This window comes from Sus scrofa, chromosome 1 (genome assembly GCF_054392235.1).
Source record: "Sus scrofa isolate SSC_HxYL_T2T_F1_AM1 chromosome 1, Sscrofa_HxYL_maternal_Yorkshire_Landrace_v2.0, whole genome shotgun sequence".
Lineage (NCBI taxonomy): Eukaryota > Metazoa > Chordata > Mammalia > Artiodactyla > Suidae > Sus > Sus scrofa.
Window position 1 is genome coordinate 216372138 of NC_139383.1, and position 18293 is coordinate 216390430.

At 34.8% G+C, this 18293-nt stretch overlaps 1 protein-coding gene across 11 annotated transcripts in view; it reads right to left on the reverse strand.

Annotated features, from left to right (window-relative positions):
- Positions 1-18293, reverse strand: part of CNTLN (centlein) — a 326291-nt gene that overhangs the window by 210838 nt on the left and 97160 nt on the right. For 7 of the 11 annotated variants that reach the window (XM_084984594.1, XM_084984632.1, XM_021063282.2 and 4 more), the window contains one exon: positions 449-582. In XM_084984594.1, coding sequence (XP_084840720.1) covers positions 449-468 — 20 coding nt within the window. In that variant the 5' untranslated portion in view covers positions 469-582. The remainder of the gene's footprint in view (positions 1-448; positions 583-18293) is intronic. The other 4 variants (XM_084984605.1, XM_021063284.2, XM_021063278.2 and 1 more) reach the window with 1 other exon arrangement.

The window sequence follows — 18293 nt, forward strand, 5'->3', positions numbered from 1 at the left end:
TATAAACACAAGTTTTTCAAGTACTTCCATTTTATTAGTACTACAAAATTAACTATTTTGATAGAGAACATTTCACAAATTAAATAGAACATAATAAAATACTAAGTCAAAACTGTATTACTCATTATTCACTGTAACAATGAATATTATGTAAAGCATGGGTAGGATTCTTAGAAGGCAACAACGAATAAATACATCCTCCTTGATAAAAAATTAAGCAAGGCTATTCTGTGAGCATGCTTTTCCCAATCCTGTGAAGCCCCTGTTTGTTGCAGTTAACTATTTCCAGAGTTGTTATATGAGTCCAGATAATTTCTATGTGCAAACATAAGTATTCAGAGAAGACATATTGTTGTCATTTTGGGATGTTAATAATAAACAAAAATGCTGGCATTCTGAATAACTATGGACATTTCTATAATGTTAAATTAGAAGTGAGTATACTTGCCTGACCAGGGTAATATCCATATCCTTCTGGATAAGTTCGGTCTGTTTATTATTCAACTGTAATGATAGAGCATTATATTTACTCTGTGATACTTCAATTTCTTTCCTTGCTTCGATTAAATTGTCTTCAAAGGCCTAAAATTAGAGCATTCATATCACAAATATAATAAATATCAAATAAATAACATTAAAATCTGTTATATTTAACCAACTAATCCACAAAATGACAGTAAAAAATTAGTAGTGTTTTACATTTTCCTTTTTTGTTTTCATTTAAATAAAAAAATGTTAGTACAATCAATGAATTTAAACCAGTTACAGCTTACCTTTTTCAGAAACTGCAAAAGTATTATGGTTACAGGGTGAAAGTTAAGAATCTCAAGGAAATAAACTTGAAAAATCTATGTAGAAATTTACTTAGAAAAACTACAATAAAATAATGGAATTTAAAAGCTGTTAATTACATGAATTAAAAAATGAGCTCATTTACCTAAACTCAAGACAAATGGCAGGTTTTTATTATTTTCTCAATTTTAAATGCAGACAAATAGAGACAATATGGTATTATAAAAATATCAAAATAATTTTACAATATATAAGATTCAGACTGTGCTGAGTTCACTTGATTGTGGTCAAATTTCACCTAAGGTTAGTCAAAGCTGGCCTCTTCCTCCTGATAATTCTCTAAACTTTTTTCGTTTTGAAACAATTTAAAAACTGACATTACATTTTTTCAAAAATATTTTTCTCAAAATTATAAAATACATTTTAATTATTTTCATAAAGTATTAAATAAGTATTTTTATCCAAAACTATAGAGTATGCCCAAAATATATACTATACATTCATTATTTCTAAAAGTGAGCACCAGGCTATAGATCAAGTGCTAGATATTTACTCTAGTAATAGTCTCACACCTCATAAATTCACCCTGTAGTAGTTAGAATGAAATTCGGAAGATAAAAATATTTGCTTTCGGCCAAGATAGCACTATGAGTACATGCATATCTCATTTTACCATGTTTCACTTCATTGCACTTCACTGATATTGCATTTTTTACAAATTGAAAGATTGTGGCAGCCTTGCATCAAACAAGTCTATTAATGCCATTTTTCCAACACTTGCTCTCTGCATGTCTCTGTGTCAAATTTTTGTAATTCTCACAATATTTCAAGTTTTATCATTATTATATTTGTTATGGTTAACTGTGATTAATGATATTTGTTGTCACTACAACTTGCAAAAGGCTCCAATGATGGTTAACAGTTTATAGCAATAAAGAATTTTTTAATTAAGGCATGTAAATTGTTTTAAACATAATGCTATTGCACTTAATAGACTACAATATAATGTAAACATAACATATATATGCACCAGGAAACCAAAAAATTTGTGTGACTTACTTTGCTGCAACATTCATTTTATTGTGCAGAGACCAAACCTGCAGTATCTCTGAGGTATGTGGGTACTTCTTAAATTCCAATGTATTAAAAAAGAGTAATGATAGATTTACAGGTTGGTATATGGGTGGGTGGAAGAAAAAAAGCAGAAGAAAGAAATAGAGAAAAAACAGAAAAGGAAGAACAGGAGGAAAGGGAAGGGAAGAGAAGAAAATAAGGGTTGGCTGGGACGTAGAGAAGTTGGTGGGACCATAAAACACTCTGAAAAACAGCAGCAGGATTCCACAAAATGTAATAAATAGAACCACCATATAATCCAGCCCAACCCCACATCTGGGTATATATACTCAAAAGAACTGAACATGGGGTCTTTGAAGAGATATTTGTAAACCTGTGTTCATAGCAACACTATTCACAACAGCTAAGTGGCAGCAAGCTAAAAGTCAAATGAATAAAGAAAAGGTATTATAGGAGTTCCCGTCGTGGCGCAGTGGTTGACGAATCCGACTAGGAACCATGAGGTTGCGGGTTCGATCCCCTGCCCTTGCTCAGTGGGTTACCGATCCGGCGTTGCCGTGAGCTGTGGTGTAGGTTGCAGACGCGACTCGGATCCCGCGTTGCTGTGGCTCTGGCGTGGGCCAGTGGCTACAGCTCCAATTAGACCCCTAGCCTGGGAACCTCCACATGCCACGGGAGCGGTCCAAGAAATAGCAAAAAAAAGACAAAAAAAAAGAAAAGGTATTATATACATAAAATGGAGCACTGCATTGCCCTAAAAAGAAAGGAAATCCTGTCACATCCTATAACAGCGTTTCCTTGAGGAAACCTCACAAAAGGGCAAATATTGGATGACTCTACTTATATGAAGTATCTAAAGTAATCAAATTCATAGATACACAGAGTTGAATGCTAATTACCAAGGTTTGGGGTGAGGGAGCACTAAAGTGTTGTTACTAAAAAGTAGATTTGGGAGCTCCCACTGTGGCTCAGTAGTAACTAACCCAACTAGTATCCATAGGATGTGGGTTCCTTCAGTGGGCTAAGGATCTGGTGTTGCCGAGAGCTGTGGTATAGGGTGCAGACGTAGCTCGGATCAAGCATTGCTGTAGCTATGGCATAGGCTGAGAGCTGCAGGTCCAATTCGACCCCTAGCCTGGAAATTTCCATATGCCGAGGGTGCAGCCCTAAAAAGACAAAATGAATAAAAAAACAAACAAACAAACAAACAAACAGCAGAGTTGCAGGTCTACAAGTCAACAAAGTTCTGGAGATCTCTTTCACAGCAATGTAAATATACTTAACCCTACCAAACTATACACTTAAAAATGGTTAAGATGGTAAATCTTATTATGCTAGGTGTTTTTTACCATGATAAAAAAGAAAGGAAATTTTAACATATGAAATAATATGGATGGATCTTAAGATAATTAAGGAAAGCCAAGTAAGCCAATTATAAAAAATAATGAATGACTCTACTTATATAAAGCATCCAGAGTAGTTAAACTCACAGAAACACAAAACAAAATAGTAGATGCAGGAAGCTATGGGGGAGAGGAAATGGGAAGTTAACGAACATAGTTTTACTTTTGAAAGACGAAAAGTTTCTGCAAATAGGTTGCACAGCAATATGAATATACCTAACTGCTGAACTGTACAGTGAAAAACGATATAGACTATAAATTCTATGTTAGGTGTACTTTACCACAATTTGTAAAAAACCCTAAGAGGGAGTTCCTGTTGTGGCACAGTGGAAACAAATCCAACTAGTATTTTTGAGGATACAGGTTTGATCCCTGGCCTTGATCAGTGGGTTGGGGATCCTACATTGCCATGGGCCGTGTTACAGGTCGCAGATGTGGCTCAGATTCCATGGTGCTGTAGCTATGCCTCTGATTGGACTCCTAGCCTGAGAACTTCCATATGCCACAGGTGCGGCCCTAAAAAGCAAAAAACAAAGACAAAAACAAAAAACAAAACCCTAAGAGAGGCTGAGATTTAATTAATTAGACTGTGGAGCAATTTGTGTCCCAGGACATTGACAAAAACAATACAAAAATCAGTCATCAAATATGTAGTCCAACAGCTGGATATAATAACAACAGACAGACATATTAACAGACAAGTCAAGAGAACAGACAGTGTAGGACAGCCCTGAGAAAATCACTATGATCCCAGGGATGTGTGCATGTCCAAGTCTGTACTCTATGAAAAGCAACATCAGAGACTATACATGGAAGGGAAATAGATTTTACTAAAATGGCCCAGCCAAACCATTAAACAAAAGAATGAAGAAACATCAACAAGCCCTGGTGTTATGACAGTGAGGAAGCAGTATCCAAAGCTGCTATAGTATATAATTTTACTTGTACTAATTTTTTTGCTTTGAAACAGGTATTTTCCTTTTTACTTTATTTTGGATTTATTTTTATTAAGGTAACATTGGTTTATAATATTATATAAATTTCATGTGTACATTATCTTTCTACTTCTGTATACCCTAGTGTGCTCACCAGCAAAAACTCAGTTTCCATCCATCACCATACAGTTAAAACCTTTTCTCCATTTCACCCCCCATCCCAACAACTTCCCCCTAGAAACCACTACTCAGTTCTCTGTATCTACATATTTGTTTCTATTCAGTTTGTTCACTTATTTTGTTTTTTGTTTGCCTTTTATATTCCACATATTACTGAAATCATATGGTATTTTTCTTTCTCCATCTGACCATTTTACTTAGTATATTACCCTCGCGGTCCATCCATACTGTCACAAACGGCAAGATTTCATCTATTTTATGGCTGAGTAGTATTCCACTGTGTGTGTGTTTGTGTGTGTGTTATATACAATATATCTTCTTCATCCATTCATTGCTGATGGGCACTCTGGTTGTTTCCACATCTTGGCTATTGTAAATAACAGAGCGGTACATACGTCTTTTTGGGTTAGTGCTTTCATATTCTTTAAATATATGCCTAGCAGTGGGATAAATGAATCATACAGTAGTTCTATTCTTAATATTTGGACTTTCCATACCGTATTCCATCTTGGCTACACCAATTTACATTCCCATGAAGAGTGTATGAGGCTTCCCTTTTCTCCACATCCTCATCAGCACCTGTTATTTGTTTTTTTGACGGCAGCAATTCAAACAGGAATTAGGTGATATCTCATTATGGGTTTGATTTGCATTTCTCTAAAAATTAGTGATGCTAAATAACTTGTCATATGCCTTTTGTCCATCTGAAAGTCTTTTTTGGAAAAATTTCTAGTCAGGATCTCTGATCATTTTTTAACTGGGCTGTTTATTTCTTTTCGTGTCGTATGAGTGCTTTACATATTTTGGTTTTCCCCCATAGGATATATCATTTGTAAATAAATTTTCCATTCACTAGGTTGTCTTTTCATTTTGTTGATGGTATCCTTTGGCATGCAGAAGCTTTTTAGGATGATGTTGTAGTCCCATGTGTTTACTTTTGCTTTTGTTTCCCTTGCCTGAAAAGACATATCCTGAAAGACATTGCTAAGACCAGTGTCCAATAGCATACTGCCTTATGTTGCCCTTGAAAAGTTTTATAGTTTCATGACTTATATTTAAGTCTTTAATCCATATTGAGTTGAAATTTGTGCATGGTGTGAGAGAGTGGTATTTTTTACACGTGGCTCTCCAGTTTTCCCAACACCATTTTTTGAAGAGGCTATCCTTTCTCCACTGTATGGTCATTGTTCTTCTGTTGTATATTAATTGTTCATGTATGTGTGGTTTTATTTCTGGGCTCTCAATTCTATTCTATTGATCTACGTATGTTTTACTGACAATATCATGCTGTTGATTAATGTGGCTTTGCGGCACAGCTGGAAATCATGGCCTGTGATACCTCCAGCATTATTCTTTTTCTCAGGATCGTTTTGGCTATTTGGGGTCTTCTGTGGTTCCATATAAATTTCAGAATTTTTGTTCTATTTCTGTGAAAAATAGCCTTGTGATTTTAAAAGGGATTGAGGTGAATCTACAGACTGCTTTAGGTAATGCGGATATTTTAATAATGTTAATTATTCTAACCCATAAATATAGAAGGTCTTTTGATTTATGTGTCTTCTCCAATTTCTATCAACAATGTCTTGGAGTTCCTGTTGTGGCTCAGTGGTTAACGATCTGACTAGGAACCATGAGGTTGTGGGTTCAATCCCTGGCCTTGCTCAGTGGGTTAAGGATCTGGCGTTGCCGTGAGCTGTGGTGTAGCTTGCAGAAGCGGCTCGGATCTGGTATTGCTGTGTCTCTGGCGTAGGCCGGCAGCTACAGCTCCAATTAGACCCCTAGCCTGGGAACCTCCATATTCCGTGGGTACGGGCCTAGAAAAGACAAAAAAAAAAATCAATGTCTTAAAGTTTTCAGTGATAGGTCCTTCACCTCCTTGGTTAAATTTATTCCTAGGTATTTCATTCTTTCTATTGTGATTATAAACGAGACTGTTTTCTTAATTTCTCTTTCTACTATATCATTGTTAGTGTATACAAACACAACAGATTTTTGTGTATTGATTTTACACCCTCAACTTTGCTGTATTTATTTTTTCTAACAGTTTTTTTCTGGAGTCTTTATGGTTTTCTATATATATATATATATAAAATCATGTCATCCATAAATAGTTCTACTTCTTTTCCAACTTGGATTCATTTTATTTCTTTTTCTTGCCTAATTGCTCTGGCTAGGGCTTTTAATACTATGTTGAATAAGAGTGAAAAGAGTAGACATCTCTTCCTTGTTCCTAATGTTAGAGGGAAAGCTTTTATATTTTTTTATCATTGAGTATGATGTTAGATGTGGGTTTGTCACTTACAGTCCTTATTATGTTGAAGTATGTTATTTTATACCCATTTTTTGAGAGTTTTTATCATAAATAGGTGTTGAATCTTGTTAAATGCCTTTTTTACAACTACTGAAATAATCAGATGGATTTCATCCTTCATTTTGTTAATGTGGTGTATTGGGTTTATTGATCTGCAGATTTGAAACCTCCTTGAATCCCTGGAATAAATTCCACCTGATCACTTTGATGACTCTTTTAATGTAATGTTTAACTTGGCTTGCTTATATCTTGTTCAGGATTTTTGCACTTATGTTCACCGGAGATATTGTTCTGTACTTCCTTTTTTTTGTGTTGTCTTTGTCTGGTTTTTGTTATGAGAGTGATGTTGGACTTATAACATGAGTTAGGAAGCATTCCCTCCTCGCCTCTTCAATTTTTTGAAAGAGTTTGAGAATAGGTATTAAATCATCTTTTAATGTTTGAAAGAATTCTCCCATGAAGTTGTCCAGACCTGAGATTTTTGTTTACTGCTTTTTATTTTTTAAGTACTAGTGATGTGGCATATTCAGATTTTCTATTTTTTTATGATTTAGTCTCATTTTAAGAGTATGTCCATTTCTTCTAGGTTGTCCAATTTGTTGGCATATATCTGTTCATAATATTCCCTTATAATCCTTTGTATTTTTGTGGTATCTACTGTCATTCCTCCTCTTTCATTTCTAATTCTATTTACCACAGCCTTGTCTTTTTTTCTTAATTGGTCTATCTAAAGATTGGTCAATTTTATCTTTTCAAACAGCCAGCTCTTAATTTCATCAATATTTTCTATTGTCGTTTACTCTCTGTTTAATTTATTTCTGCTATAATCATTATTATTTCTTTCCTTCTACTGACTTTGGGCTCTGTTGTTCTTTTTCTAGTTCCTTTAGGTGTGAGGTTAGATGGTTCATTCAAGAGTTTTCTTTTTTATTAAGTTAGGCCTGAATTGCTAAAAACTTCTCCCTTAGTACTATCTTTGCTGTCTCCAAAAGCTTTTGGTTTGTTCTGTTTTCATTTCCATTTGTATTCAAGTAAATTTTTTTTTCAATCCAAGGAATGGATTTTATTTAAATTCATTGTTTACCAAAAAAAGCATTAAAGCACTTTCTTGATGGCTTTCAGAATATTTTAGGGAATCTATACATTATTTCCTTGGAGTTCCATCACAAAGAAAAATAAAACATTACATGGCAACACATTAAAAGACAGTTGACTTCTCATGATTCATGTTTCCTTGAGAATGCTTAAGTGTGCAGCATTTGCAACATGGGGCCAAGCTCCGTTTGCAATCTTATATTTCATATTTATTTCTTACATGGTGGCTTGATATCTAATGGTTTAGATTTGCCCTTACCACTAAATTATGCTGCCAAGGATTGATCCAATCTATATAAATTGGGATTAGAGTAAGTGTAGCCACAGGATTTCAGGGTTAAACTTTCTACAATGGTCCCTCCCACCTTTCTCACCCAACACACACCTATATATTACACACTAGGTAGTTTAAAGCCAACCTCAATTCTTGTCTTGAAGTAAATTTTGATTTCTCCTTTGACTGCTTTGCTGACCCAATAGCTGTTCAGTAGCATGTTGTTCATTCTCCAAATATTTGTGATTTTTTTCCAACATTCTTATTGTATTCAATTCACACCACTGTGAATGGAAACAGTGTTGATATGATTTCAATTTTCTTACATTTCTTGAAACGTGTTTTGTGTCCTAATATACGGTCTGACTTTAAGAAAGCTCCATGTACTCTTAAGAAGAATATGCATTCTATTGCATTTGGATTGTATATTTTGTACAAATCTATCAAATCCATATGGTCTTATGTTTCATTTAAGGCCACTGTTTCCTTATTGACTTTTTGCCTGAACTAGCCACTGATGAAAATGGGGTATTAAAGTCCCCTATTATCATTGTTCCCATCAGTTGCTCCTCTTAGGTGTATTAACAAATGTTCTATATATTGTGATACTTTTATGTTAGCTGCATATATATAAATAAATATCTTCTTGATAAAATTGTCCCTTTTATCATTGTATACTGTCAAAAGTAGACTCCTGTTATCTTTTTTGGCTTAAAGCCTATTTTGTCTGACATTAGCATGGCTACACCCAATTCTTTCAGCTGCCATTTGCTTGAAGTATTATATTCAATCTCTTTACTTTTACCTTGTATTTGACATTAGAGTCTCCTGGAGACAGAATATAGTTGAGACTTGTTTATTAATGCATCCAGTCACCCCATGTCTTTTGATTGGTATATTCAATCCATTTACATTTAGCCTTATAACTAAGGAATGAGAATTAAGCACTGCATTTTACCTTTTGTTTTCTGGATGCTCTATATCTCCATCATTTTGTTTACTTCTTCCCTTTTCATTTTCTCAAATTACCCCTTTATACATTTTGAGTTTGTTACCAAATTGAAGCTGCTATAGTTACTTTTTCTACTTTCCTCCCATTAAGTTTTATGCTATAATAAAGTGTTTAAAAACCTATTCTTATAAAGAGTTATAATTTTCTAATTCTATTTATTACCTTGATCAAACTTTTGTGTACTTTTACTTGTTTTTTTTTTCTGGTAGAAGAGCGCCTACCTTTCAATATTCTTGTAAGGCAGGTCTAGGGTTGATGCATTCCCTCAGCTTCTATTTGTCTGAGAAAAATTTCTTCTCCTTCATTTCTGAATGACTTTGCTGGGTGACAGTTTTTATCTTTCAGTATTTTGAGACTGTCATTCACTCCCTGTAGGCCTCTGGAGTTTTTGCTAAGAAATCTGCTGACTGGAGTGCCCATCATGGCTCAGCAGAAATGAATCTGACTAGTATCCATGAGGATTCAGGTTCAGTCCCTGGCCTCGCTCCATGGGTTAAGGATCCGGAGCTGCTATGAGCTGTGGTTGGATCCCATGGTGCTGTGGCTGTGGTGCAGGCTGGCAGCTGCAGCTCAATTTGACCCCTAGCCTGGGAACTTCCATATGCTGCAGGTGTGGCCCTGAGCAAAAAAAAAAAAAAAAAAAAAAAGAAAGAAATCTGCTGATAGCCTAATGGGGGTTCCTTTGTAAGTTATCACTCTTTTTTTCCCTGGCTAAATTTCAAGTTCTTCCTTTGTCACTGACGTGTGTGTGTGTGAGATAGAGAGAGAGAGAGAGAGACTAACTTTTGAAAATTTTAATATAATGTAACTTGGAGAAGTTTTTCCATTGAGACAATTAGTTGTTCTCTCAGCCTCACAGACTTGGGTATCCAGTTCCTTCTCCACATTTGGGAAGCTCTCAACTATTATCTCTTATATATATAATGATTTTTTTTCCATTATAGCTGATTTACAGTGTTCTGTCAATTTTCTACTGTACAGCATGGTGACCCAGTTATACAGTCATGTATGCATTCCTTTTTCTCACATTATCATGCTCCATCATAAGTGACTAGACATAGTTCCCAGTGCATAAATTCTCTGTTCCCCTCTCTTTTTCTTCTCCTTTTGGAAGTCTTGAATAGCTTTAGAATTTCCTCATTTTTAATATCTCAATCCTCTTTCTTCTTCTACTCATCATTTCTAGATTTCTATCTTTGAGCTCCCTAATTCTCTCTTCACTAGAGTCTGATCTATATCCAATGCTTTCTAATGCATTCTTCATCTCATTTATTGACTTCTTCAACTTCAGAATTTGTTTGGTTCTTTTTTTTTCAGTTTCAACTGTTTGGTAAATTATTCCTCCTGTTCATTAATTTTATTCCCGAGTTCAGTGAACTACCTTTATGAGTCTTCCCATAGCCAGCTGAGTTTCTTCACGGCAGCTCTTTTTAATTCTGTATCAATCAGACTGAAATGTCCCATGACTTTAAGTACAGTTTCTTGGGAACTGTCATTTTCTTTTTGTGATATAGTGTTACTGTGGTTTATCACAGTGCTTGATAATTTGTTCCTCTGCTGGTGAATTCTTTCTGCTTGATTCTAACAATTCAACAGGTTAGAAATTAGAGGTCTTTCTTTTTAAGTCCAGTAGGTGGCGATACAGCTCAAGTTTTGAGTTTCGCTTACCTGAGCTACCTCTGGTTATATCTGAGAGTCTGCACTTTCCATGCTTCACTGCCTGTATCAGAGGTGTGGCCTTTTGGCTTCATTACCACTTTCTGTAACTCTGAGGTCACTGGTACCTTGCTTCCACCAGTGATGCAGTTGTTGCTGCCTGGGGCTCTGGGATAGTGGGCTCTTCCTTGAAGTATGGGATTCCCAGTCAAAGGCTCCACTGCCATGGGGGAAGAGGCAGGGGAGTCACTGTCCTGAAGGTGCCTCTGTGGTGTTCAGCATTGTAAGCTCCACCATTAAAGGTGTGCACGTGTGGGGCTGGCATCATGGGTACCTCAACGGCAAGAGGGGTGGGATACCAGGCCCCAGTACTGCTGCTGTCCAATTGCCTGTGGCTATAGGAACCACTGTGGCCAGGAGGCTGGAGTCATACGCACCATCTTCCCTGCCACTGCCAGGTTCTCTGGGGTTGTAGACTCAGTTGTTGTGACTGATGGACCAGTATTTCAAGCATGCCTCTACTGTTCCCTTGATTCTGCACCTTCTATGTCTTCCAGTCAACTGACTTTAGATGCACAGGTGTGTAGAATTCTCTAGCATCCTGGTGTGTTGGGCAGAGACATCTTTGTTGTGTTGTGGATGTTTTAGTGCATGTAAATTAAAGGAGAAAAACAAAGATAGCTTTTGGCTCTGCCATGGTGCTGACTTTATTCCACCCAGCATATTACTTTAAATATACATTCTTCAACAAAAAACTACAATATTTAAAGAGGTGTCACTCATAAAAAAAAGCAGGCAACAGAAACTGCCTATGAGAGACCCAGATAACAGACTTCAAAAGAGTCATTATAAATATAATTAAGAAACAAAAGAAAATTATGCTTTGAAAAGTATCATATCTTTAAAAAAAAAGTAAAATTACAATGTCTCATCCAATAGAAAATACCAATAAAGTAATATAAATTATTCTGAAACATTCAACTGGAATTCTGGTGTTACAATAGCTAAAGTTAAAAAAAAAAAAAAAAAAAAAGCAACCATACACACATCCCCCCCTCCTCAAAAAAACCCTCAATAGAAGAATTCAACATTTAATATGAACTGACAGGAAAAAGAACAAAAAAAAAAAAAACTTGAAGGTATAAGGTATATCAAGAAAAAAGAATAATAAAAATTTAGCCTCAGAGAAATATTGGACACCACTAAATGCACCAATATAAGCATAATGGGACTATGAGAAGGAGGGGCAATAAAAGAAGGAAGACAAAAAATATTCAAATAAATAATGGCTGCAAACTACCAAATAATGATGAAAAACATTAATCTACATACCCAATAAGCTCAACAAACTACAAGTACCATCTATACTTACAGAGATCCACAAACAGAAACATCATAGTAAAAAAGCTAGAAGGCAAAGACAAGGAGATACTCTAAGAAACCACAAGAGAAAATGACTCATCATTTCCAAGATATTTCAATAAGATTAGTAACTGACTTTTTGAAAATAATGGAAAGTAGAGACAGTGAGATAGCATATTCAAAATGTTCAAAGAAAAATACTGCCAATACAAAAAAACCATATCCAGTAAAGTTATCACGTACAAATGAGGGCAATTAGTGATACTAAAAAAAAAATGGAGAGTATGCAGCATCAAGCACTCTTGCCCTGGCAGAAACATCGGGAAAAAACAGCAGAAACTATCAGAGCCAATGTTCGAAAAACTCCGGGAAGCATTCAAAATTTTATAATAACCAAGAAAATGCTAAACTAACCAAAAAAAAAAAAAAAAAAAAAGCAGCTTAAGAACTGGATAAAATATTTGTGAAGATTTCACTTGCCCTTCCCTACCTTATACTCTTAAAGCCAAGAATCTTACAACAGTGGAATTCATATAGTGGCAGCAGCCAGTGTTCCTGGTTCGGGAGAGAGTAGAAAAGACTTTCCTAGCAAATTATTGTATGTGTCTATTCTAATCTGGCAAGGGGCTACCTGAAAAAATGATGCAAAGTGATCATCTCTGACCTGATTGGGAACACAGACTGGAAGAGTGGAGAATATGGCTCAAAAAAGTCACAAGATTAACTAATAAATCACAGATGCCTAAGGCAAAAGATGACTGGTTGAGATATACAATAGAATGCTTAAAGCATGGGAGTAAAAGCTGTGGGAAATTTTTTGGGAGATTAAGACATTCAAAAATACCCATGCATATCAGAGAGTTTAGAAACCCATACATATGCTCAGAGAAATATGCTTTTTAGTGCAAGTTATTATTGGATAATATTAAAGGAATGTCCAATCACAGAGCCAACATACAAAGATTAGGAGAAGAATTTGTTTGTATCTCTGTGTTGTGTATTTTTTCTGTTGTTCTTGTTTTAGCGCCTTGAAAAATTCTGTCATGCAAGGAGCAGAAAAAATCTAAAGGACAGAGACTTCAGTGAAGGCACAGAACAAGGAATAAGGACTTTGCAAAACAGATTGAAAGATTAAACAAAAAGACTGCCTCAGCCTTCAACAATTAAAAAAGCAGTAGTCTTCAGAAGGGATAGGATCTGATTTCCAAAGTTACCACATTATATACTTATTACCACAAATGCCCAACTTTCAACAAGAACAAATCATAAGGCATACTAAGAAATAAGTAATTACGGTCCATTCAAAAGACCACATAAATTAGTAAAACCTATCCCTGAGGAACCCCAGGCATCAGACTTATTTATAAGTCAAAAACCTTAAAACAGCTATCTTTTTATATTGCCTATGCCCACAGCATGCATAAGTACCTGGGCCAGAGACTGAACCCATGTCAAAGCAGCAACCCAAGCAACAACAATGACAATGTCAGAGCTCCCAGGGAATTTCTAAAACTATCTTAAATGTACTCAAGGAGTTAAAGAAAAATACATTAAAAAAAAAAGCAAAAGAAAATCAGAAAAAAAAGTGTTTAAATTAAAATACCAATAAAGAGTTTGAAATTATAAAATGGATCAAAAAGTACCAGAGCTAAGTATAATAACAAAAATGGGTAATTCACCAGAGGGTTCTGTAACAGCCGTGCTCAGGCAGAAGAAAGAATCAGAAAATGTGAAGACAGAACAATTAAAATTATTGAATCTGTGGTAGCCCAATGGGTTAAGAATCCAGCATAGTATCACTATTGTGGCTCACATGGCTGCTGTGATGCAGGTTTGGTCTGTGGCCTAGGAATTTTTACATGCCACAGGCACAGGTGAAAAGAAAAATTACTGAAACTCAGCAGCAGAAAGAAGAATGAAGAAAAGTAAACAGGGCACATGGGAACCGTGGGCTATCATTAAGCAGACCAACATATATATTATGTAAGTCCCAAAAGTAGAAAAGACAGAAAAGGGAGCAGAAACAACACTGAAGAAATAACAGCTAAAAACTTCCCAATTTTGATGAAAGACACGTATCTATAAAATCAAAAATAACACCAAATTCTAAGTAACATCAACTGAAAGAAACCCACACTAAGATATTAAAAAAAACTTCTGAAATTCAGCCAAAAACAAAGAGTCTTAAAAGCAATAAAAGAGAATGACTTGAAACATACATAGGATTATTAATGAAATTAACATCTAATTTCTCATCAGAAATCATGGAGGCCAGAAGGCAGTGGGATAATGCATTTAAAGTATTGAAAGAAAAAAAAAAAAAACTGTCAGGGAGTTCCCTTCATGGTGCAGTGGAAACAAATCCAATTAGTATCCATGAGGACATGGGTTCAATCCCTGGCCTTGCTCAGTGGGTCAGGGATCTGGCATTGCCTTGAGCTGTGGTATAGGTCACAGACACAGTTCGGATCTCTCGTTGCTGTGGCTGTGGCAAAGGCCAGCAGCTGTAGGTCCAATTCGACCCCTACCCTGGGAACTTCCATGTGACACAGGTGTATCCCTAAAAAAAAAAGTCAACATTGAATTCTATGCCCAGCCAAATTATCTTTCAAATATTAAAGAGTAATTAAGAAATTTATAGATAAATAAAAACTTAAGGAGTTATTAAATCTGACCTATAAAAAATGCTAATGGAAATCTTTCAGATGGAAATGAAAGAATGCAAGATGGTAACTCAAAACCATGTGAAGAAATGGTAAATACATGGGCAAATATAAACCCCAATATTGTTGTATATTTCATCTGTATCTCAACTTTTTCTTTCTCACATAATCTCAAAGACAAACACATAAAAAATTATGTCTATGTTATAGAGCACATATTTTATAAAGATATAACTTGTGACAACAACAACTTCAAGTGTAGGGAAAGGGCAATATAGGAAAAGAGTTTTGGGTGTTAAGTCAGTATAAATTCAAATTATATTGTTATAAGTTTAGGATGTAAATGTAATCTTCATGGTAACCACGAAGAAAATATCAAAAGAACATACATCCCCAAATGAGAAGAGAATCAAAATGTGCCACCTAAAAAAAAAATAAATAAACTAAACACAAAGGAAGACAGTAATAGAGAAAATAAGGGGGAGTTCCCATCATGGCTCAGCAGAAACCAATCTGACTAGCATCCATGAGGACATGAGGACACAGGTTCAATCCCTGACCTGGCTCAGTGAGTTGTGGATCCAGCATTGCCGTGAACTGTGGTGTAGGTCACAGTTGAGGCTTGGATCCCACATTGCTGTGGCTGTGGTGTCGGCTGGCAGCTGCAGCTCTGATTAAACCCCTAGCCTGGGAACCTCCATATGCTATGGGTGCAGCCCTAAAAAGCAAAAAAAAAAAAAGAAAAGAAAAGAAAAAGAAAAGAAGGGACAAAAAAATCTATTGGACATACAGTAAACAATTAATAAGGTGGCAGAAGTTAGTCTTTATTTACCAGTAAGTTATTTAAATGCACATGAATTAAACTCTCCAATCAAGGGGCAGAGATTGACATAATGGCTAAAGAAAACATCCTTTAACTAACTATATTTTGTTTAAAATAGACTATTAGATCCAAAGACACACAAAAAAAGATTGAAAGTGAAAGGATGAGGAAAGATATTTCATGAAAATAATAATGAAAAGAGAGCTGAGATGAACATAAGAATATGGGACAAAATAGTCTAAGAATATTGGACAAAAAAAATTTTAAAAGAGACAGAAAAAGGGCATTATATACTGATCAGTGAGTCAATTCATCAAGAAGATATAACCAGTATAAATATACATGCACCAAAAGCAGAGCTCTATAATATATAAAGTACCTAGTTATAGGGAAATAAGAGTTTTACAGTAATAGTTGGAGAATTCAATAGTCCACATAGATAGTAACTAAAGATATGAAGAGCCTGAAAAACACTATAAACCAAGTATACCTAACATATACATATGAAACATTCTACACTGAAACAGCAGAATACACATTTTTCTTAAGTACACATGGAACATTCCCCCTATCAGATTGTATGTTAAGCTACAAAAAGCTGTCAGTAAATGTTAAGATATTAAAATCATACAAAGTATCTTCTCCAACAACAGTGGAATGGAGCTAGAACCCAATAACAGAAAGAATATTGAAAAATTCAAAATATATGTAAATTAAACAATGCACTCTTAAACAGCCAATAAGTCAAAGAAAAAATCATAAGAGAATCAGAAAACACTCAAAGACAACTGAAAACAAAAACATAAAAATTACAGGCTATACCAAAGGCAATGTTCAGAAGGAAACAGATTACTGTAAATGCCTATACTAAAAAAGACAATGTATGTCAAATCAATGATGTAATTTCTTTTTTACCTTAAAGAAATAGAAAAGAATAGCAAAGTACCCAAAAAAGAAGGAAATAATAAATATTATTGTAGAATTATTTTTAAAGATACAACAACAAAAAATAACCAACTAAAGCAAAAGCTGACTCCTTGAAAAGAACAACAAAATTAATCTTTAGCTAGAATGACAAAGAAAAAGAGAAAAAAGATGTAAGTAACTAAATCAGAAGTGAAAGTAAAGTCACTACTACTAACTAAACAGAAATAGAACACATGACTAGGGAATACTATAAACAGTTGTCCATCAACAAATTAGATAATATAGCTGAAAAAGACAATTCCTACAAACACACAAAATACTCAAACTGACTCAAGAATAAATAAAACAACTTAGCAGACCCATAAGGAGAAGACGTTGAATCAGTTATCAAAACCTCAAAACAGAAAATTCCAGGACCATATGGCTTCACTGGTAATTCACACAAAACATTTTTAAATAATTAATACTGATCCTTTTCAAATGCTTTCAAAAAATAAAAGGGAGGGTAAATTTCCTAATTCATTCTATAAGGCTAGAATTATCCTGACACCAAAGCCGGAAAAAGATAAAGATATACCATCAGCATAAGGTTGATTTAACATCCATATAGAATGAAAGACAAAAAACAACATAAACATTTCAAAAGATACAGAAAAAAATTTGCCAAAATCCAAACCCTTTCATGATTTAAAAAAAAATTAAAAAAATAAAAAATTTTAAAAAACCCTAGGAATAGAAGGGAACTTCATCAAATTGATAAAGTCCAGAAAAAAAAAAAAAATCCTTTCCTTCTGAGATCAGGAAGAACACACAGATTTCCACTCTCTCTTTTCCTATTGAACTTTGTACTAGAGGCTCTACAATCAGGGCAAAAGGCAATAAAATAAGATCAAAGGCATCCAAAAAATTAAAATAAAAAAAAAACTAGGTGTTCACTCTGTGGCTCAGCTGTTAATGAATCTGACTAGCATCCCTGAGGACACAGGTTCAATCCCTGGCCTTGCTCAGTGGGTTAAGGATCCAGCACTGCCTTGTGGTGTAGGTCGCAGACGAGGCTCAGATTGCAGTTGCAGTGGCGAAGGCCAGCAGCTATAGCTCCGATTCGACCCTTAGCCTGGGAACCCCCATGCACCACGAGTGTGGCCCTAAAAAGCAAAAAAACATCTACTTATAGATGACATTATTTTACACACAGAAAATTCTAAGGAATGAACCTGCTTAGCTAAGCTACGAGATAGAAAATGTACAAAAATTGTTTATTTATACATTATGAATGAACCATTCAAAAAGGAAATGAAGAAATAATTCCACTTAGAATAACAAAAAATCCTAAATATTTAGGAATGTATGTACCCAAAGAAGTGCAAAGTTACAGCCTGAAAACTATAACACATTTTTGAAAGAAATTAAAGTTTCTAAATAAATGAAACATCCCATGTTGATGGGTCAGTTATAATATTATGTTAAGATGGTAACCAAATTGATCTTCTGATTCAATACAATCTCTACTAAAATAATGTCAGCTTGCTTTTCTTGCAATAAATGGAAAAGCTGATTCTAAATTTCATACAGAAATGCAAGAGACAGAAATAGCCAACCTTTAAAAAGAAGAATAAATTTGGAGGACACACAAATCCCAATTGTAAAATTTACTATAAGTCTACAATAATCAATACAGCGTAGCATAGGCATGAAGATAAATGTACTGGTCAAAGGAACAGAAGTGAGGTCCAGAAATAAATCCTTATACGTATAGTCAATTGATTTTCAATAAACATGGTAGAAT